At 41.3% G+C, this 23,608-nt stretch overlaps 1 protein-coding gene across 5 annotated transcripts in view; it reads right to left on the bottom strand.

Annotated features, from left to right (window-relative positions):
- Positions 1-231: 231 nt before the first annotated feature.
- Positions 232-23,608, bottom strand: part of MARK3 (microtubule affinity regulating kinase 3) — a 93,703-nt gene continuing 70,326 nt past the window's right edge. The window contains exons 12-19 of one of the 5 annotated variants that reach the window (XM_073569924.1): positions 22,401-22,554; positions 21,772-21,983; positions 21,058-21,161; positions 19,723-19,884; positions 14,099-14,356; positions 3,877-3,903; positions 2,717-2,761; positions 232-1,037 (exon numbers count right to left, since the gene is read on the bottom strand). In XM_073569924.1, coding sequence (XP_073426025.1) covers positions 692-1,037; positions 2,717-2,761; positions 3,877-3,903; positions 14,099-14,356; positions 19,723-19,884; positions 21,058-21,161; positions 21,772-21,983; positions 22,401-22,554 — 1,308 coding nt within the window. In that variant the 3' untranslated portion in view covers positions 232-691. The remainder of the gene's footprint in view (positions 1,038-2,716; positions 2,762-3,876; positions 3,904-14,098; positions 14,357-19,722; positions 19,885-21,057; positions 21,162-21,771; positions 21,984-22,400; positions 22,555-23,608) is intronic. The other 4 variants (XM_073569901.1, XM_073569911.1, XM_073569907.1 and 1 more) reach the window with 4 other exon arrangements.

Below are 23,608 nucleotides of genomic sequence, written 5' to 3'. Positions count from 1 at the left end.
GGACGACCTGAGCGTCCGCTAAGGAACAAAGACGTCATGTTCGATTTCTTTAGCAGGAACACTGTTTAATCGCTGCCCGGATACCACTCTCATGACTTACAATTCTCACACTTTTTTCTTTAGCCTTCCAAAACAAGACAATGAAAATACTGACAATATGTGCAAGTCATAAAAAAAAAATATATATATAATGTAAAAAAAAAAAAAAAAAAAAAAGTGTTACAGGGGAGGTCTGTTTTTAATATCAGCCATAATTTATTTTACTTTTTGGGAACATTTCTGTGTGTTCAATGCATATGTAACATCCATACTTGCGCACACATACATGATGGATAGCAATATGGAAGTTAAAGGTGAAACCAATCACCCATAGGGAGGGAAAAAAAAAAAAAAAAAAAAAAGGCCAAAAAAGTAAATAATTTACATGATAGGCAACTTTAATGCTGTAGTGCACTTATATATATATTTATATAAAATAAAAAAAAAAAAAGTCCAACTCTCCCTCCCGTTCCAGCAGCTTGTTCCGTTTTGCAATATCATAATTCAGGAGATGCAGGAATTATTGCCTAAACAATCCTATACATTAAACCAGTGTTCTCGGGGGGTGGGGAGGGAGGAAACACCTTTTGAATTGCTACGTAATTTACAACTTGATTGTTGGCCCTTTCTCCCCCCCAAACCTATTTTTATTTTACAGTTTTAACTCATTGGCAATTTTGGAAGCAATGTTTTTGAAAGCTATGGATGTCCCGGATATCCGCTTGAAGCGCACCCCGTTCAGAGAGAGCCTTGGCAGTTTGCACACTTCCATCTCCCACTGGACCAGATTTTCAGCGTGGCCGTCCCCGTGGACGCAGAAGAGTAAGAAGCGCTCTCTCTGCTCATAGTCACAATTGTTGGCGTCTAGAACTTTGCGGATCTCGCGCATCATGTCGTTGGGGTCCATGGAACTGGTGGTTTTCATGCTCCAGGTAAACCGCAGAGACCTCGGCTTCGATTCCTTGTTCTCGTCTTTCTGGTCACCTGACACATTACGACTAGAAGAAAAGAGAAGTTACTCTTTTGAAAGCAGTCACTACACGCCATTCTAAGTGCCACCCTAGTATCAAAGGCCCATGGGGACCAAAACAGTGATGGGTCCACTTTTTGTCACTTGCCATAAATATGCATTTTTTTAACCCGGTGTAAATGCCGCTGTTCTCCTGAATCCGGCAATGTATTTCTCTTGTTCCTTCCTGCGCCTCTCCGTTCCAGAGATATGGTCTCCTCTTCCCTGTATATAAATCTAGTCTTGTTATCCAAGTGGGTGTCATCCTCATTTATTTTGGGGGTGCCTCCTTGAGCACCACACCCCCTTGACTACAAGGAATCGTAGGCCATATCTCAGGAACCGAGAAACGTAGGAACAAAAGAAAAACATCGCCGGATTCAGGAGAACAGCGGCATTTACACCAGGTAAAAAATATACATGGCAAGTAATCGGTCCTCTTTAAAAGATCAGTCTCTTCTTCAAAGGTAAATTATTCGATACAGGGGTGTTTTTGGGAGAAAGCACATGGCCCCATTAGATATGTCACAAGGGGCAGTCATCAGGATTTCAAAGAACAGCCTAGTGCTTCAACAGTACATTTCACCAGAAAAATGTATATAAGCGTACGTGCTTTATAATTCGGGTCCAATGAGAGGTCGCTCATCTTTGCAGAAACAGCTTTACTTTTTTTTCCTCAGTGATTTTAGCAGATGGATTACAATTATTGGCTTAAGCGCAAAGAAGTACATTTAAGCATCAGTATGTAGACTTTTGCACCCAATTTTTTTAATATTTTCCTCAATACATCTAAAATGAAAAAAAAAAAAATATTTGGAATTTATAGCTCGTGTAAATCAACGGCTACAGATGGCGTCTGATCAGCGGTGGTCTTACTCCCTCTTTTATATGTCTGTTATTTGACAGACTACAGCATTGCAAAGGGGAACGGAGTAAAGAGTACAGGACCACAGTGATATAAGAGCTGCATACACAAAACTAAAGCTTTGGCATTTAAAAAAAAAAAAAAATGCAAAAGTGTATATACCATAAAACGAGGAAATATTACAAATGGGAAATCTCTATTATGTGCCTCTCATTAAGCACAAAAATCACAGACCCTTGTACAAGTCTATAGAGGGGGTCCCATTAAAAGGTTTTTCCAGGCTTACGATTGAGGACTCTGGATAGTCATCAATATCTCATCTTGAGGGGGGAGGTGGACTGGGACAGACACAGTGGCCCCACAATGATCAGCCTGGATGCCAACAGTGTACTAAGCCTGAACAGCACAGCTCTGGGCACTATTCATTTCCATAGGTGAGCTGCAGTACCTGAGAAAGGTCACTATGCAGAGTATGGCGCTGTGGTGTTCACCTCTGTTCACTATTGGATCTGGCTAGCGCACGACACTCTGTACACTCCAAAAATCTTTCGGATGAAAATCATATATAGCAAACCAACTTATTTTAATTCCCTTTAAAATATGCATATTCCCACCCCCCATTACATACAATGTTACAGATTCACATGCAAACATTGACATAATTAACCATGTGAGGAAAAAAAAAAAAAAAGTAATTAATGCAAGAATGACATGCAAACATTCTCAGGGAAGGGTTAACCGAATGCATATGGGTGATGTTATAATAAAAAAATATATATATATTAAAAAAATATTGCCCTCACCTGGAGCCCTCATATCTCCCATTTCTCTCAGTTTCAGTCGGGAGCCTCATTGAAAACAATGCAAAAAGCAAAGACAAGCAGAAGAGAAGAGAAATCTTACACTGATGTTCAAAATCTCAGACCAAAGAGTCAGCGGATCGGATTTACAAAAAAAAAAAAAAAAAAAAGGTTTCAATGAGAAGACATCTAGAATAAGCCACAGAATGAAGTCCCTGCATCCTGTAGACGAGGAGGCAGAGGTACAAGGTGCCTGATTGGGGTATGTGAAGGTGACTTCTAAGGCAATGAATGGGTTCAAAAAGGAGTCAAATATACTCCGCTTATGGGAAATTTTTTTTTTCCTAAAGGATTTCTTAAAAAAAAAAACCGATACGCTATACCTTCGAGGTACAGGATCGGGAATGTTGAGTTTAAAACATGCCCAATCTTTAGCTCCTGTGTTATATAATCTGCTGATGTAGGTGTACATCATGTAGAGCACACGGCCTGAGGACACAAGTTAGCACACTAATTATCTGACACCTTGCGATTTTTTTAGGTGCCGACACAATATGAGTTGCAGACAGAATTTGCCCAAAATTAGATGCAAATGTGCAGGAGCCCTGGACATCTAGTCACGGGATAACTAATCAGGGAGAACAGGACAACATACTGATTTTCAGGGATTGTGCTTATTAGGCAGCCGTCGAACACACATCCAGTGTCATCCATGTGTCCTACTGGAATTAGGACACATGCACAAAACCTGATGGTTTGTAACTGCTGCACTGTAGGACATGTATGCTAGATTATGGTAGAGAAACAATTTGAAAAGTTAAAAAAAAAAAGTTAGAAACTTACCTTACATTAGAAAACATACTTTAACATTAACACCACAAACCTTCTGCGGTTCACATGCCAAAAGTGTGTATTAGTAAAAAAAATAAATAAATAAATCAAATGAAAAAACAAAAACATGAAGTTTTACGACACTCACGACTAATGGTTGCAAAGTGCACAAGACATGCTCAGCTGATTAAAAGTTGGAAAAGATGTCGTCTCGATCAAATTTAGTTTTCAGCAGAAAGTTTAGTATTCAGAAAAATCAAGATCCAGGAAGACAAAGTTATATAGGTGGAAAAAAAATATATAAAATAAATACATAGCAACTTAAATCCTACCTTTTTATAAATCTGAATGACATGTTTCTAAAAAACAAGAAAAGTCAAAGTAAAAAAGAAATAAAAATTAAAGATGTGCAAAAAAAAAATAAATATATATTAAAAAAAAAAAAGCAATCAGGTCTTGAGCATTAGGCAACAGACACATTCAGTAAATAAACAGGTCCCGGAGTCACATGTACTGATGGGAACATACAATGGGGGAAAGGGAGGTTACAAGAAGCAGATTCTACAAAACCTAAGCATAAAACAAAGTTCAGCTTTGTGAGTCTTGTTATCCCCATTAAAAATGGTATTTACATTTGTGAGTGCCCGCATTCTCCACCACATGTAGAGATGGGAATATGTCATCAGAAAGTGACTTGTTTAAATCAGGTTTGTTTGTTAATTTATTTTTGGCAATTATTTTTGCAATATCACAATCGGTGTTCAAAATAAAAAAAAAAAATGCAATTTTCAGAATTCTTAGCCACAATAAACAAATTGACTTTTTTGAATTGAAGCATCTAATGAACGTGAGCAAAGGTAATTGTGAAGGGCAGGAGGTGAGCTACGGCATTGCCTATTGTGTTATCAGTCATTGTACAGAAGGGGGGGTAGCTATGACATCACCTATTGTGATTGGGGAAGCCTGTGTTATTGTATTCTGGTCTCTGCTGATCATGAGCCTGCTGAAAACACTTCCTGAAAGGACAGGAAGCACGAGTGTAAAAGAAACCTAGTGGCCAGTATAAAAATGACAAGATTACCAATTTTGTTGTTTTTATAAAAGATTGTGATAAGGAATAAAACCTTGCCAATTATATTTTTTTAAACAAAAAACTTGATTTAAATAGGTCATTATGTGATGATTTCCCATTAATCTTAAAGGAAAGGTCATTGTGAGAAACAAACTTTTACAATGTATAGATAGCTGTAGAAAGACCCTAGAGGGGCCATCATCTCCGAACTCATTTACTACCCCGTGGAGCATCTAGGAGTCCAGTGTGTTATTCCTCAGACTTTGAGTCCTGGGGTTGCAGTACAATGTGGCGTATGGACCGACGGGTTGCATAGCATGCCCGAAGGAATCAGTCTCTTCAGCTATCCAAGCATTCAGCAGTACAGTGTCTTTTTTTATAGTGACATATCCAAAGCCCTCTTAAAGAGGATGTCTACTACTTTATAAACCCAAACCCCCATCTTTTTTTAACAACTGCAGACAAACATTTTTAATTGTATTTTATGACGAGAATGGATTCTACGGCCAAGGTCACACGTTTAGCATTTGGTCAGTTTTTTACCCAAGTATTTGTAAGCCAAAACCAGGAGAGGAACAATCAGAGGAAAAGTATAACAGAAACACGTCACCACTTCTGGATTTATCACCCACTGCCGGTTTTGACTTACAATCCAATCTACCCCTTGTTCGTGCTGCAGATGGAAAACCACCAGCCTTACACACTCTAAAAAGGGATATGGTGATGATCCAAGCGGATCCAGACCATTGAGAAGAAAAAACAAAAAAAAACAAAAAAAAACACAAAGCTATGTAAAACACAATAAATCTTGTAACCGGCAGTGAGAAGAAAAGAATATAATGTAAAACTACAAATATTCTCGTCTGCAGGTGCTAGGACAGGTAGGAGCAGGTTACAAAGTAGCGAACAACCCCTTTAATGACAGACTACGGTTGATCGTAGGCATAGACTGCCAATTCCCATCTTCATTTACGTAAGATTCTCCCCCCCCAGAAGTTAACCTGAAAAGCAACGGCTAGCTCATTAAATACAATTCTAAAAGCCTGTGAAAGGGAAGACATTTACGGACGTTAGAAAAAGACCTTCAACAGATAAGATTAATAATTATAACTAATGTGTGGAGAGAGCTGTGGACAGTATGTAAAGACAGGCCCTAATCTGACAAATAAGTAGCAGGACTCAGCAACACTCTCGTCTCAGGCTGCATCTGGTATTGCAGATTGCTCGAGGATGGTGGACATTGTCATTCTGCAGGAATAAAGAATAACTATTGAAAAACCATGTGCTGGTTGGTTGCCTAAATGGCAAATTTTGTACAGGAACTTAACCCAATTCAAAAGCAAAACAGACAACTTGGATGGAATAATTGATATAAAAGATGGAGATGAAAAATATTGAACTAGATAAAAAAAAAAAAAAAAAAAAAAAAAAAAAAAAAAAAAAAAGCACTTCTAGGGCGACATCACAACACCAAAAAAAAGTCCAAAAAACAGTGACTGTAGAATGCAATGGTAGTGATGTTCTGATGTCTTTTCTGATCAACAGTTATTTTAGTTTGCCGACAAGGTTACTTTTTGGGGCTACAACGCTTCTGGTTTGACTATCACAGAGTAAGCGCATGTTATTTTTAATGTATTTTTAGTTAGCGACCATATTATAAAGTAGTAATCCTCTGGCGATATCCCCGTGTGCTCGCCCAAGGGCGCCATACTAAGCATATTCTAGTATCAATTTTGACTGTAGCGCTTCTATATTTCACCTTCTTAAAAAGGAGTGTCTTCAGAAAATGACTTGTTTTTAACCGCTTTTGCATTAAATATATATTTTCCCCTTTTTTTATTTTGCAATATATTACAAATATAATGTATATTTCCAGTAATAACCACACTATACACTCAAACCTCAGCAGTCTCTGGATCCACCATAACAAATAGGTGATGTCACAGCTCACATCCTCCTGTACAATGACTGACAACACCTCTTTATACAGTAGATAACAGGATCCACCATACACAATAGGTGATGTACAATGGAGGGGTGGGGAGGTGAGCTGTGACATTACCTATTGTAAAATGGTGGATTCGGTGTTCTCTGTATGTGTATAAATTATATATATATATATATATATATATATATATATATATATATATATATATATATATATACATATATACATATATACATATATATACATACATACACACACACACACACATACATATATATTATCAGACATTGTACAGGAGGGGAAGTAGGCGAGTTGTGACAATGATAACACCTATATACAGTAGATGCCACCTATTGTGTTTAGTGGATCCCGTGTTATCTACTGTTTATAGAGGTATTATCAGTCATTGTAGAGGAGGAGGAGGAAGTAAGCTGTGACCACCTATTGTGAATGTTGAATTCTGCTCCATCACAGCTAACCACCTCCTGTACAATGACGGCTTTAGAGTAGACAATAGTAGATATCAACGAATTCACCACAGTGTGTGATATCACAGCTCACCTCCTCCCTTCAAAATGACCTTTAACCCCATAAAAGCATGCTCATTAAATACTTCATAACAATTTGGGTTCTGAATACAAATATTTCTATACATTGAAAAAAAAAAAAAAAAAAAATTTAGACAACAGTAGGTTTTGTGACGACACTTTCCCTTTATATACAGTTACCAATGAGTTCTCCTTGGAGCGAGGCACATTATGCATTTACAAATAACCGATCATAAAAGAAGCCATTAACAACATTCACAGACGTGGAGGTAATGGTCAGACTGGGGGGAGAACGTCCGGTTCGTCCCATACGGGAGCTCACTTAAAGCTCACAATCCAGGCAGTTTTCCGAAATGTCAAGGTATAATGTATTTTTTGAGAGAAGAGTTGCAGGCGTCGGTGGTCTTAGTGCTGTCCATACAGGATGGTGACCGCAGTATCTCCAGGATCATATCATCTGCAGCATCAGACGTTCCAGGTTGGGCACAAGGAGCACGAGGGGCGAATACAAATATCCAATCACAAGTGGCTGTGAAATATCCGCAGCTCTGACAACCCATTACACACATGTGAATGTTATTATCAGCTTCTACACTTACATAATTGAAATATAAAAAAAGGATAGGAGATGAGGGATAAGGGTTTGAATGACAAAAAAAAAAAAAAAAAAGTGCAAACCTAGCCTGAAACAGCAGTGTAACCATATACTTGTAAGAGTCCCTCCATTATTGGCCCGGTGGGCGGAAATAAGATCTCAGATTATCAGAGGCGCATACAGGAAGTGGGACAGAGGCAAGGAAGAGCCGTCTAAGGGAAAGTGCACAAAGCGGTTTTTGTGAGGGTCCTGTGTATAGGAAAAGGCAGTGTACGACTCTGTATACTTATTAGAGGGAAGAAGGCAACGCCACCCATCTGTAGCTCTGTACACGAAGCTGCAATACCAGGTCTAACCTGTAGAGAGGGCTTTAATGGGCCTGTTACATTTTGTTCTTTTCCATATAACAATGTATATTAAAGATATAAAATAGAAGAAATCTTGCCCTTTTCATGCTGGCCACTGAGGCTCTTTTATATATTAACTTATGGTGCTTAGAAAACATGTATATTAACCGCAACGATCAGAACCCGACTATGCTTTGTATTACCGCATCTAATGAGCGTGTGCTAAAGTCACTGTGGTGGTGGGGGCACAGGGCACACAGGGTCACCGACATAACACCTCTGTAGACAGAATAGGTCATCTATCATTGTACAGGAGGAGGAAGTGGTGATCTGTGACATCTACTGTATATAGAGATGTTATTAATCATTGTACAGGAGGAGGAGGTGAGCTGTGATATCTATTGTGAATGGTGGATCCTGTGTTATCTACTGTATGATCCCAGCAAAGAGCAAACAGATGAACGGCAGACTGGGCCACACAAATCACCACATTAACAGACAGAGCTATTTATCTGAAGTATTGCGGTATATATTTCAGGCAAAAAACAGAGGTGCTTGCATGAAAAAACATGAATTTTTCAATGTGAAATGAAAAGAAAAATATGCAGCACTCACCAATATAGCTGAAAAACTGTGCGTCTTTATTTCACATGAATTCCATCAATGGATATGTGGACATGCAGGACGTTCGAGGAATGCTAGGGGAGGGAGGTGCCGGACAACGGCCGTTTTGCGACCCGTAGAAGCGAGTAATCGTGAAACGGCTGTTGTCCAGCACCTCCCTCCCCTAGCATTCCTCGAACGTCCTGCATGTCCACATATCCATTGATGGTTATCTACTGTATATAGAAAGGTAACCAGTCATTGTACAGGAGGAGGTGAGCTGTGACATCTATTGTGAATACTGGATCCTGTGTTATCTACTGTATATAGAGGCGTTCTTAAACATTGTACAGGTGAGGTGAGCTGTGCCATCACCTATTCTGTATATAAGGGTGTTACCAATCATTGTAGAGGGGAGGAGGTGAGCTGTGACATCACATCGTGAATGGTGGATCCTGTGTTATCTACTATATATAAAGGTGTTATCAGTCATTGTACAGGAGGAGGAGGTGAGCTGTGATATCACCTATTGTGAATGGTGGATCCTGTGTTATCTACTGTATATAAAGAATTGTTACCAGTCATTGTAATCCTGTACTCCACTAGTCAGTGTGTAAAGTGCAAGTTTAGTGAACATTTTTGCGAAGAATGTAATTGAACAATAAATTTTGATACGTGTAAAAAAATCTGATTTCAAAATTGGTCTTTGTGGCGACCACTTCCCTTTATATAGATTTGGCGGTGGCCATAAGGATGCTCTTTAGGCCTGTGTCTGAGATGACCAAGATGTTCCTTCGGCCTTCTCATAAACCGTACAATGTCAGTTGTTTGTGCCTGCTATACTAGTTAGCCCTTCACATGAACACTCTGGGCTGCAATGCCAGGCACAACCTATTACACAAGAGTGGTGCTGTTTCCTGACAACTTTTTTTTTTTTTTTAACTTCTGACAACTCCGTTAAAGAAACTGCTCCATCCTGGTTAAAAAATATATAATAGTTGTCCAGTCTGCTGCAAGAACACAGGAAATTTCAAATTATTCCGCTATACACGGTTTACGGATTTACTGAAGTAACAGGTTTTCTGAATGTGGATGCATGTGGAGACGTCTTATTTTACTATAAAACTAATTATGTCACACAAACATGGTCATTCCGAAAGTTTTATTAAGTTTTTTGTTTTCTTTATACAAGCAAGTTAGGCTGGAAACTAATGTGTCAAAAAAAAAAAAAAAAATATATTAATTTTACAGACATTTAATTCAAGCTGGTTAGTTGAGACGCAGCGGCGGTGGCGGGATCAGACTCTCCCACGTTAGAGCCTCTGGACCTGCCAGACGTCCCCCGCTCTGACCAGAGGGGGTCTTATGTTGGATTTTAGAGTTGATTATTTGGCCCTGAGAATTTTTTCATGTTTAGAGTTCATGTAAATGGCGGCGAACACACAGACCATTGACAATAATATATAACAGAATGGCAGAAACTCCAAATATTGCAAAACACAGTACAAGACAAATGATGCGGCTCAGTCTCCGTTATGTTAGTAGGTTTTTTGTTTTTAGTTTTTTTTGGCCCCCAAAAAGAAGTGATTAAGGCAGCAGGAATACTTTCATCATAAGACAGACACAATACATGTTAGGCTTTTGTTCGAGGACTCGACACCCGGCAGCACAGGAAAATAAAAAAATTAAAAAAACACTTTTAGGAATACTCTGCCGACTACAATTCACACATGAGCTTCATCGTTCTTCCCACTAAATCACACAATAGTCACGGCAAAAAAATCTGGAGAGAGACGGTCAGAGGAAGAGGAACATTCCTGAAACGCACTGGAGAGGAAGCCATATAGCATCTCCTGCCTAGTCATTGGGCAGGCGGGACAGCCGAACACAGAAAGATGCTCCAGGTGTGGGCTGGTGAATAAGCGAGTCATAAAGAGCAGTGCTGCACTGTAAAGCATAAGGAAGAGAGGAAACCTGAGCTTCTAAAGTGAAAGGCTGCTTAGGGAGGAATTTATTTTTCAACCAAAAGCAATAGCAAACTACTAGTTATGTGCTGGTTGTTGTGAGGCTGTCAATGGAAAGCTCCCACTTGCAGGGCTCTCTGGTCTAGTTATTCACGGGATGAACCAGGTTTTGATCACAATTTTGCATTGCTTCTCTTTGAGAATTTGAGCCAAGTTGTATTCAATGATGCTCCAAGAGATCTGTGCAAGTCCTGAACAAGCAGGAGGTGCTGCTGAGAGACGCAACGTCAAAGGAGCCAACCAGGATGAAGCCCCCTGAATGTAGGACTGTAACCCAAGACTGATAGGATGATGTGCCGCAGGTCCATAACTATAAGGGGACAACCAGGATGAAGCCCCCTGAATGTATGACTGTAACCCAAGACTGATATAATTATGGACCAGCGGCATATCATCATATGGGGACAACCAGGATGAAGCCCCCTGAATGTATGACTGTAACCCAAGACTGATATAGTTATGGACCAGCGGCACATCATCATAAGGGGACAACCAGGATGAAGCCCCCTGAATGTATGACTGTAACCCAAGACTGATATAGTTATGGACCAGCGGCACATCATCATATGGGGACAACCAGGATGAAGCCCCCTGAATGTATGACTGTAACCCAAGACTGATATAGTTATGGACCAGCGGCACATCATCATATGGGGACAACCAGGATGAAGCCCCCTGAATGTATGACTGTAACCCAAGACTGATATAGTTATGGACCAGCGGCATATCATCATATGGGGACAACCAGGATGAAGCCCCCTGAATGTATGACTGTAACCCAAGACTGATATAGTTATGGACCAGCGGCACATCATCATAAGGGGACAACCAGGATGAAGCCCCTGAATGTATGACTGTAACCCAAGACTGATATAGTTATGGACCAGCGGCACCATCATATGGGGACAACCAGGATGAAGCCCCCCTGAATGTATGACTGTAACCCAAGACTGATATAGTTATGGACCAGCGGCACCATCATATGGGGACAACCAGGATGAAGCCCCCCTGAATGTATGACTGTAACCCAAGACTGATATAGTTATGGACCAGCGGCACATCATCATAAGGGGACAACCAGGATGAAGCCCCTGAATGTATGACTGTAACCCAAGACTGATATAGTTATGGACCAGCGGCACATCATCATAAGGGGACAACCAGGATGAAGCCCCTGAATGTATGACTGTAACCCAAGACTGATATGATGATGTGCCGCTGGTCCATAACTATAAGGGGACAACCAGGATGAAGCCCCTGAATGTATGACTGTAACCCAAGACTGATATAGTTATGGACCAGCGGCACATCATCCTAAGGGGACAACCAGGATGAAGCCCCCTGAATGTATGACTGTAACCCAAGACTGATATAGTTATGGACCAGCGGCACATCATCATAAGGGGACAACCAGGATGAAGCCCCTGAATGTATGACTGTAACCCAAGACTGATATAGTTATGGACCAGCGGCACCATCATATGGGGACAACCAGGATGAAGCCCCCCTGAATGTATGACTGTAACCCAAGACTGATATAGTTATGGACCAGCGGCACATCATCATAAGGGGACAACCAGGATGAAGCCCCTGAATGTATGACTGTAACCCAAGACTGATATAGTTATGGACCAGCGGCACATCATCATAAGGGGACAACCAGGATGAAGCCCCTGAATGTATGACTGTAACCCAAGACTGATATGATGATGTGCCGCTGGTCCATAACTATAAGGGGACAACCAGGATGAAGCCCCTGAATGTATGACTGTAACCCAAGACTGATATAGTTATGGACCAGCGGCACATCATCCTAAGGGGACAACCAGGATGAAGCCCCCTGAATGTATGACTGTAACCCAAGACTGATATACAATTATGGACCAGCGGCACATCATCCTAAGGGGACAACCAGGATGAAGCCCCCTGAATGTATGACTGTAACCCAAGACTGATATACAATTATGGACCAGCGGCACATCATCCTGGTAGCTGCTGCATTGTATAGATGAAAAAAAGGAGTGCGTGCAAGAAAAAGCCAAGAAACAGCCAAAGTAGGAAAAAGCATTGAAAACTCAACTAGGAGAGAAGCTGTCTGGAGCTCAGAGGTCACCAAACTAATTGTATTTCCAAGGTAGTAAATGGATGGATATGGCCCGGCACCCCATTTTAAGGCTTTTGACACGTTCTCTTTAAAAAAAAAAAAAAAAAAAAGGTAAACATGAAAATGGACCACAGGTGTAAGCTTCAAAAATGTTCCTCTTCAAAAAAAAAAAAAACTCTCTCTCCCTGCCTCTTTCCCACACAACACACTAGACTATATAATGAACAGATTTATGTGCAATACCAGATTACACCAGCAGGTAAAGCCGGGAGGTAGACTTAGTGTTACAGTTACATTGTACATTCGTTTCAGATAATCCAACTTCTAGAAATTTTACATTGAGGAAACTGCTACAAAGTCGGCACAAGCTAGGGTGGGAATACAAGGAGTGAGCAAGACGGCACGGTAGTATTACAACTGCAGCAGCGTCTGCAAATGATTTTATATGCTCTATGATCACACTTTACACTAGCGGGAGGCTACTCTACAAGACATAGCAACCGTACATGGATACTTTACGGCATCACACGGGCTCAGCGGGCCGCGCTCTCATCCCTGGGTCCACATCGGAAGCAAATAGAAGGCATCTGGTTTAATATTGCACCGCGGTATACGACTACTGCAAGATACTTAACGAACAGTAAATAATTGCCAAAAAAAAAAAAAAAAAAAAAGGATTGCAAAATGTGGCACGGTTCTTTTCTCAGCGTTATGCAAGCAAAATGGGATTTAAAGGGAAGTGGTCGCACATTACAACTTCCCTTTAAATTACCCAGAGATCCAGTATAGATGCAGAGCCAATACATCCCATGACATATTACCCCAACAATTTCTTAGAAGTCAGGCAGCCAGCCCTTCGATTGTCTCCAGTTTTGCATTTTGGAGGGTGCAAATATTTGCAATGCTTCAGATAAGAGCGGAAAAAAAAAGCCTACCCCCTTTAAGAAATCAAAGTCTGGATATTTACTGCTTGTTAAGTATCAGCTTTCCATTAAACTATCCTTACAGATAAGATAACTAGGTATAATATATATATATATATATATATATATATATATATATATATATATATATATATATATATATATATATATATTAAAAAAAAGGAATAAAAAAAAAAAGCTGCTGGTGCATGGAATGGGTCAGGTGACGTTACACAAAAAAAAACAAAAACACAGGACAAAGCTATAAATATGGCACAAAGTATATAGGAACAAAACATACAGTTCCGTGACAAAGGGATCTTTATGGGACTGATGGCACGCAGTGAGTGACGGGTGAAAAACTTCCCACACCACCAAAAAAAAACTTACCTTCTAGTTAATTTGGATGTTAATTTACTAAAAAGATTAGTGGAGCCTCTACTTCGAGTCTGTGACAGAGGGGTGGCTTCATGAGATAAACTGGGCGAGGCGGGTGGTCCATTGTAGGTTGCAGTGCGTCGCTCGCGGAGCTGGCCATGGAAAGTGCTTCGGCTGGCGGTTCCTCGGGGGAAGCGCATGCGGTCTGGAGTAGTGGTGCTTGTTATGCTGTGCGTTGAGGCCACGGAGGTTCTTTGATCGGGGATTGTGCTGTGATGAGAAGAGGCAGGTGTAAGCTTGTCCTCGCATATAGTCATTAATCAGATATATACCATTGCCCGACTAATGTAAACCTAGGGACAAATCAGAGCATGGGGCGCAGGTCTGTGACAAGAGATGAGCAGGTATTGGTGCCAAGTGATTACTACAGCAGAACTCCAGCCATCAGGCTACAAAATGGTGGGATATGCCATCACTGTATGATCAGTGGGGGGCGACCTCGGGGGTCCTGAGAATTATTAAGCACAAGCCGTAACAAAGTGGGAAAGGCGGTGCAGTTGCCCTGGGCCCAAAACGTCTAAAAGGAGATGTGGTATCTGTAGCATCAAAGATCCTGGGAAGTGTACATGTCCCAAACTTAGTACGAGAGACACATTCTACTGTATGAACATTAACATTAGGCTGATACAGTCGGATCCTATGGTAGAGCAGGGAGCCACAGGTTCCCTGCCCCACCGGTCTCCATCTTGTAGGCTGCGGTGAACCAAGAACCTACAAGATGTCACTTGGACTAAGCAAATTAGTTTTATTTTTATGTAGGGGTTGGCATTATTACTTGTACAGTAGGAACTCTGCTATATTTACTATTTATTGTGACACCGAGCATTATACAACATAAAGGTGGCATTGTTTGAAAAGGTAATCTGTCAGTAGGATCAACTCCTAAGATCAAAGGAAGCTGAATAAAATGATACCTTGATATCTGCAATGCAATATCTTAAAAGAAAAAAATGGATTTCTCTGCAATATAGATGTGAGCCGTTAATATCTATGGGCTGGACATAGATCTCCCTGAGAATCTGCCTCCAGAGCTTCATGTCAATGAAAGGAGGTGTTACCAGTGTACACTGGTAACATCTCCTTTCATACACAGCAAGCCCCAGAGGCAGATTCTCAGGGAGATCTAAGTCCAGCCCAGAGATCTTGACTTGTTTACATATTAAGAAAAACTTGGATTGCTCTGGAATATCATCAGATCACAGATATCATTTTATTCAGTTTCCTATGACCTGCATGCCCATATAGACAGCTTATGAGGGGTGATCCTACTAAATTTTTTTTACACTGGCATGTTAAAGTTTTGGCACCTCTGGTCAAAATTACTGATTTTGTGATGAGCGAAAGTGCTTGGATAAGGTGATATCCGAGCATACTCGTGTGCTAACCGAGTGACTTCAGCATGCTCGATTAATAAGTTCGGAGTCCCTGCGCATGCATTTGTCACGGCTGTTCGACAGCTGCAGCATATGCAGGGATTGCCTAACAAACAGACCGCAAGACATGCAGATGCGGGGACTTGCACATATTATTTGAGCACACCGAAGACACACTTTTAGCACTCGAGCATGCTCAGATAACACCTTAGCCCAGCACGTTCCCTCATCACTACTGTTATTGTGAACAGTTAATCAAGTTGAAGATGAAATGATCTCTAAAAGTCCTTAAGTTAAAGATATACTTTTTAATTTAGGAAAATAACAGTTGTCATCCTTTACATTTTAAAAATTACACAAAGGAATATGGGCCAAAGCAAAAGTTTGAGGATCTTGCATGGATAGTAGCTAGTAGAACCTCCTTTTGTAAGTATCACAGCTTGTAAACGCTTTTTGCAGCCAGACAAGAGTTTCAATTCTTGCTTGAGGGATTCTCATCCATTCTTCCAGTTCTGTGAGATTGCTGGGTCGTCTTGCATGCACTGCTATTTTGAGGGCTAGCCACAGATTTTCAATGATGTTCAGATCAGGGGACTTTCGAGGTTGTCCATTGTGGATTTTGACGTGTGTTTAGGATCATTATACATTTGTAGAAGCCATCCTCTTCACCTTTTTTTATTTTTTACAGATGGTGTTATATTATGCATCAAGAATTTGTTGACATTTCATTGAATCCATTCTTACCTCTACCAGTGAAATGTTCCCTGTGCCATTGGCTGCAATACAAGCCCAAAACATGTTTGATCCACCCCCATGCTTAATGGTTGGAGATGTTCTTTTCCTGAAATTCTGTGCCCTTTTTGCTCTCCACACATGCCTTTAAGCACTGTGGCCAAAGATTTCCAGTTTATCCTCATTGGTCCACAGGACTTGTTTCCAAAATGTTTAGATGCTCTTTTGCATACTTTTGACCCTGAATTTTATGGTGAAGACACAGAACTTTTGCTCTGATGACTCTCATGAAGGACATATGTGTGCAGGTGTGTCTGAACACTCAAACAATGAACAAAACTCCAGAAACTTTTGCCTTGGCCAATATTCCTTTTTTGCAATATATATATATATACACACACACATATATATATATATATATATATATATATATATATATATATATATATATATATATATATATACACATATACATATACACACACACACATATACATACATACACACAAACACATACACACACATAAGTTTGTCAGCAAAGTTGTGCTGGAAGCCTCCCTCGGCTTATACTCAACTGAGGGTCACAGTGATTATTAATTTCTCTTTAATAGCGGGCACACGTGATCACCCCACTTCCGCAGCTGCTAACATCAGAACAAGGACAATGAGGGAGAACATGGACGAAAAGTAGGATTTTTTTTTTTTAATGTTTTTCTGATGGGGAGACCTGCAGACCAGGATGGGGGATGAGGGGTGCCCTGCAGACCAGGATAGGGGATGAGGGGTGCCCTGCAGAACAGGGCTTATACTCTAGTCAATTAGTTTTTTGTGGTAAAATTAGGTGCCTCAGCTTATACTCAAGTCAGCTTATATTAGGGTATATATGGTGTAAACACACACCACAGGTTTTTTTTGCCTAAAATACAAAGGAAATGTGTCATCTTTAACTTTAGGCCTTTTAGAGCTCCATTTCATCTTCAACTTGCTTAACTGTTCACAATAACCAATTTTGACCAGGGGTGTCCAAACTTTTATATGCCACTGTAGGGACGCATTCAGTGGGGGTGTAATACTTGCTATGCCCGATGCACAGGCAGTCCATGTACCACCAGTGAGCGCTAGGCCCCCCGACTTTCCTTGCACAGGTGTCCAGAAACACTGCCGTTCCCATTAACTTTAGTGGTATTCCCATAATGTATTTATGTCATATCTATAGAATGTAGCAGAAATGTACAGTGGGACTCTTATCCATCTTAAGAACGGACCCCGTCATGCGCGGTTGTCTACGGAGAGGGGACAGAAGCTTTTTCGATTTGCATAGGACCTTCAACCACCTCTTCACTGACAGCAGCATTTAACGGCGCCCCGTTTTCAAAACAGATGTGGGACCCATTAGCGGTATCAGCATCAAATATGCCATAAATGTACGGGATGGGAACACCTTTTACATGTAGCAGTGCTGAAGCAACGTGGAAAAAAATACAAAAAAAACGACAAACAGATGAGACTATACCCTACACTGGTGCTCCTCAATATCAATAAGAGGGGACCACTTAGCAGAACCTAGCGATATGCCATTCATTTTTAGATGGGGAGAACCCCTTTACTGTTCAGAGATCAAAATTCTAAGATTTCAATAAATCCTGAATCTACTCATCTGTTTTAGGGAAACTGGAATTGTGCTGTGTAATTGTCACAGTCACAACAGACTTCCTGAGCACCATTAGTGTATATGCCCTGTGTACATTACTGCTGCGGACCCCCAGCAGCAAAAAAGCCTCTGGGGATAGAGTTGTGAAAATGGCGCAGTGGAAGAAACAATCCGGTCCAGCTGGATGGAGATTGGGGCTGGTGACGCCACAAATGAACCGGTGTACAATCCCACCTGCAAGTCACCAGATATCTCTACTCTTGGAGTCATCGGTCCCAACTGGTGCATAGGTGAATGGGGACGGAACACCCCTTTAATATTTGAACCATAAATCGACAAGCTGCAGATACCCTCTGTATACAGCGCTGTCACTGCAATATGTAGATGAAAAATCCTCTGCGGACACACCCAATGTTCATGAACTGAAAAACCTGCTAAGCTCTGGACTTAAGCCATTTGGTTAATGCAAAAAAAAAAACAAAAAAAAAAAAACATAATTGCACCAAGTCTTAAAACACACCACTACCCAGAACTGAAGAGCTCAGTATGCCACATCCCCATGCCCATCTCATAGGGGGTCTAAAGAGGCTGCTGTAATCAGGGTCTTTGCACTGCGCTAACAGATATAGGTGGCAATGGTGACTACTAGTGAGTAGCAAATGTGCTCTGATAAGGTGTTATCTGAGCATGCTCGGATGCTGAGTGACTACGGCATGATCGAAACATTTGTTCCAGTCCCTAGGCAGTCGAACAGCGGCGAGACATGCAGCCGTGAACACGCTAACATATTTGAGTACGTCAAAGACTCGCGGTTAGCACCAGAGCATGCTCCGATAACGCCTGATCCCAGCACGTTCGCTCATCACTAGTGACCACGTTACTTCCACCATTTACTCTCCGCAGGCATAAGGATGGCTCCTCCTTACAGGACCCTACATATCTACCTCTTAGACCACTGTGACAGTGGCAGGAGTGGAGAATGGGATCAGTAGTACATCCATAAGTAGTTTGTAGTGTAGGTGGAGGTGTGCATTAAGTCTATACAAAGTAATCGACAGAAAAGCTGATGTTTGGTATGAAAACGAGGGAGAAGGGGGTTGACAATGTCTCAGTGGGGCCTGAATGCACACATAGCAAAGGTCATGTCACAGATTTGGGGTTTTTCCTACTCGACATGACCACAGTTGTACTTTATGTTAAAGGGACTGTTAGGGACCAAGATATTAACTACTAATCTGTAGAATCAGCAGTGGTCGGACACCCGGCAGCCCAAAGATCAGATGCAAAAGAGAAAAAAAACAAAAAAACAGCACCATTCAATTTGTAGTGGCCGTTCCTAGGTACTGCAGATCAGCTCCCATTAAAGTGAATAGAAGCTGCACTGCACATGGGCATTATACAGTGGATGGAGCTGGGCTTTTCCAGCAGTCATGGAATGCAGAGTGCGAGATCCAGAATTAATAACTAAATAAATCAATATCTTTATCCCAGATGACCCCCATAAGGGCAACACGAAAAAACAAACTAGCAGGGATCATTGAAATGAACAAAGAAATTTACATTAGTTGGGTTTCCATAGATGACATTACCATGAGGGACAATGAACGGCTTTAGCTACAAAAAAGGAAAAAAAAAAGAAAAAAAAGACAATGGACTCAAATGGGAAATGCAACAGAGGCCTTGTACCACAAGTGAGGTGGGAGACATCAGGACACTTAAGAGGGCGATGGGTAATATGTTAATTTGACAGATACTTATTTTTTTTTTTAAAGGATTTTAAGATTATTTTTTTTTATGCGTTCATTTTAAAGCATTCTTACGCGGGCCTGAAGTGTTCGGCTTCACTGGGATTTGTCGGCAACGTCTCGGAGTGCCTGGAGGCGGACATGGACATTGATTTCGGATGCCGCAGCCGAGCAAAGATTGAAGATATGGCACATACTGAGGCAGGACTAGTTGCGTAAGTGAAAATTCCCGTCAAGCTGTGATGGGGAGGGGGTAGAAATAGGTTTGGGCAGACAAAGTAGAATGGACCAATAACACAGGCGCAAATGATAGCAAAAAGCACAAAAAGGAAGACTACAAAAAGAGAAAAAAAAACAAAAAAAAACAAAACAAAAAAAAACAAAAACAAAACACCAATATATTTCCAGACAGTCCTAACCACAAAAACAAACAAAAAAATAAAAAAACTTTAAACTTTCTACACTTACATTACTAGCATATCTCTGAGCAAGGCACGTGTATGGTTTCTGATCCCTCAATTCATTTTTATGCTAAATGCTATAAATTCAGGCTTTTAGGGCTTCTGGGCGTAATTAAAAATAAATGTTAAACTTTAAAAGGTGGTGAGTAGCTTGTAAAACGTTCATCTTTTTGTCTGCCACTTGCCATGGGGGCATGCGACAAGCTGCCTGCTTCAATTCATTGACATCTCTCTGCCATGTCAGGTGCCATTCCGCACATTTTTTTGCCAAAGGCTTTTCTACACGTATTGCTATAATTCTACAGGAAAGGACTCATCAACAGAATAGAAATAAGGAGTTTGGACAGCCCAACGTAGAGATAAGCTAAAATGTTTGTAGAATACTGTCCGCGGGGCCATGACAGTAGTTCGGGGCCGCGGGACCACAGCCCCGCAAACCAATTAGTAGACTGGGATCGTCATCACAATGTATCCAAGATGTCATTCCTACTAATCAGAACAAGCTCCCAGCAAGCAAGCAGTTAGGTGGTGGCCTTGCACGGCTCTGGTCCAGTGGCCACGGACTACAGACGGTCCAGCAAACCTTTTTGCTGAACTATACTTGAAGGATCATTCCCAACTCTTCTTTTCAAAGGATGGGTGATAATTTGCAGATGGTTGTGGGGGTCTAGACTATCCAACAATTCCTAAAAGGACTGCCAAAGAACAGATATCTCCACCAGTCAGGTCGAAAACGAACGGAGCAGCGGTGCAAATGTGCGGCCATCTCTATTCAGAGAGCCACATTCGAGTCCGACAGATCTGAAAGTTATCTATCCTCTGGTTAGGTGAGGACATTAAAAATTGGAAATTGCCCTTTTAAGAGGTCTGCCCTTTCATAAATTTGTGCACATAACCTGTATAACCCAGCATCATCTGCTACTGGGCGTCACGGATAAAGAAATCTTACCTGTTTTCTTTGCCATTTTGAATGACCGAATGTCGATCAGTGGAGGCGCGCTCGCTGCACACGTAAGTATTTCGACGCGTCATTCCGCTGGACGTTGAATTACTCTGCAGGTGGGGAGAAAATAAGGCCGCTATGGGTTACTGCATCACATAAGGAAAAGAATACAAGCACCCCCTCCCTACGACCAATTCTGGCAAACTGACCTAGACTTACACCTTTAACATTTACAACATTGCCAGGAGGGTTTGGGGCACAATCTAATCCTGTTTAAGATTCAAATTCTTACTTCAAATTATTTTCCCACAGCAAGAAGGGTGAAGCTGAAGCCCAGGATTTTTGGCAGGCTCAACACTATCGGGGGGGGTGGGGTGAAAAAAAAAAAAAAAAGCACTTGGAAAGGTTAAGTAATGTGAACAGTCCCCGTCAACAAGGCATTAAATGTTAAAAAGCTTTAGGAATTGTTCACACTAGACGGATATCATCCAAGCGCGGCGCCTCAAATCCACAGAGGAAATTGACCAGCGCTGCGGATTTAACATCACATTACTTGCGGATGTTCACAATGAACTTCGCCCTTGGCTGTATTTTCGCAGAAAAAAATCCATGCACTTAGGAGTGGATATTAATGCTGCGGAAAACCCATCACAAACGCATCAAAAGTCCCATTAGGATTTACTTACTGTACTAGATGAGAAGTGGGTCCTTGATACTTACAGTGGGAACAACAGAACTCTTCTTCCGATCGGGGATATCTGCTTTATTGGGGTTGTTGGCGTTGCCGAGCATCGGGCTCGGAGGAGTGACTCCTCGACCGCTAACCGCACTACTTGATTTCCGGGACTGCACCTCTTCCTTCAGATCATTATCGGTGGTGCTAGTCTGGCTTCGTTTGGGGTAAACTGTAACAGCAGGGATGGCGGGGCCAGCTAGAGTCGGAGGACAAAGACTAGACTTAGTTTAAGTTGAGCCTATATCAGATAATTAGGCAAAATTATTAATTAGGACTTAGTGACTTGGAGGTCTTCAGCCTCCCGGCAGCTACAGGTGGGCACCACTTTCTGCTTCAGGCGCAGTCAACAGTGCCTCAAGTCTACCAGCTAATATTAGCCCCCTGCACTGGCCAATGCTCCTCCAGCCTATAATACACCCCATGTGGCTTATTTTAGAGAAGCTATATTCACCCCCGACAATGAAAACTTACAGTTTTATGTATGTATCTCAACTCTCAAAGAATACTACATGCACAATATATAAAGTATATCTCATACATACAAATATCTACCTTGGCCACAAGTTTAAGGGAGTCCAATAGGCAAGTAGTAAATTACGACCATTGCACTCACCGTGATCACTGTACCGTCTCTGTTTCTGGCCGGAAGAGATGCTCCGCTGCACCTTGTGGAGAGGGGACTGCCCGGTGCTGTTATTCAGATCACTGTTCGGTCTGACCTTGGCAAGTGACAAATTGCTGCTAGAGCTGGAATCACTGGCGTCCAACTGTGGATGCAACACAAGGAATTCATCAATGGGTGTTGACAATCTTGAATCTACAGGGGCTTCATTGAATTTTATAACACTGGGTTGTGAAGATAAAAATTAATTATGTTTACACACAAATGCTGCCTTAACGCCACATTTTTCATTTTCGCAAGCGTTACAAGAGAAAATGGACAATAATATCTGTTGTGTCATTGCTCCCAAAAACAACGATACCCCCATATGTGGTGGAAAACTACGGTTTGGGTGCACGACAGGGCTCAGAAGGGAAGGAGTAGCATTTGACTTCTGTAGCACCATTGCGGCTGAAACAGAACTGAAAACGCCATGATGCATGTGCATAGCCCGACTTGCCAAAATAGTAAAAAACCCCTACAAGTCACCCCATTTTGGAAATGAAACCACTCAAAGAATTTATCTAGGGGTGCAGTGAGCATCAAACCCACAGGTGATTCACAAAATTGTTTAACATTAGGCTGTGAAAATGAATTTTTTTTCCTTAAATGTGTTGCATTAGCCCCATTTATGTCATTTTCACAGTGGTAGCTAGATAAACTGGGCCCCACATTTTGTTGTGCAATTTCTTTGATACCTCATATGTTGTTGCAAACTACTCTTTGGGCGCACGGCAAAGCTCAGAAGGAACAGTACTTGAATTTTGGAGTGCAAACCCCTCAGAAGTGACCCCATTCTGGAAACTACACCTCTCCAGGAATTCATATAGGGGTGTAGTGGCAATCAAGGGATTGTAGGAGAAATCACCACAAAAAGGGTCTTATCCGATATACAAATAAGGTATTACTTTAGAGCAGTGATCCCCAACCTTTCTGACCTTGAGAGCCACATTCAGCTTAGAGAGTGTAGCAAGCCACATTCAGCACAGAGGTGCGAGCCACATCCAGCTCCCACCTTCCTTAAGGTAGTGTCAATTATTATTATTATTTATTTATATAGCACCATTGCTTCCATGATGCTGTACATGAGAAGGGGTTACATACAAATTACAGATATTACTTACAGTAAACAAACTAACAATGACAGACTGATACAGAGT

This window comes from Dendrobates tinctorius, unplaced genomic scaffold (genome assembly GCF_039654945.1).
Source record: "Dendrobates tinctorius isolate UK_male_01 unplaced genomic scaffold, ASM3965494v1 ptg000006l, whole genome shotgun sequence".
Classification (NCBI taxonomy): Eukaryota; Metazoa; Chordata; class Amphibia; order Anura; family Dendrobatidae; genus Dendrobates; species Dendrobates tinctorius.
Note: the sequence above shows the minus strand (reverse complement) of the source record. Positions and strands in the feature narration are given on the sequence as shown.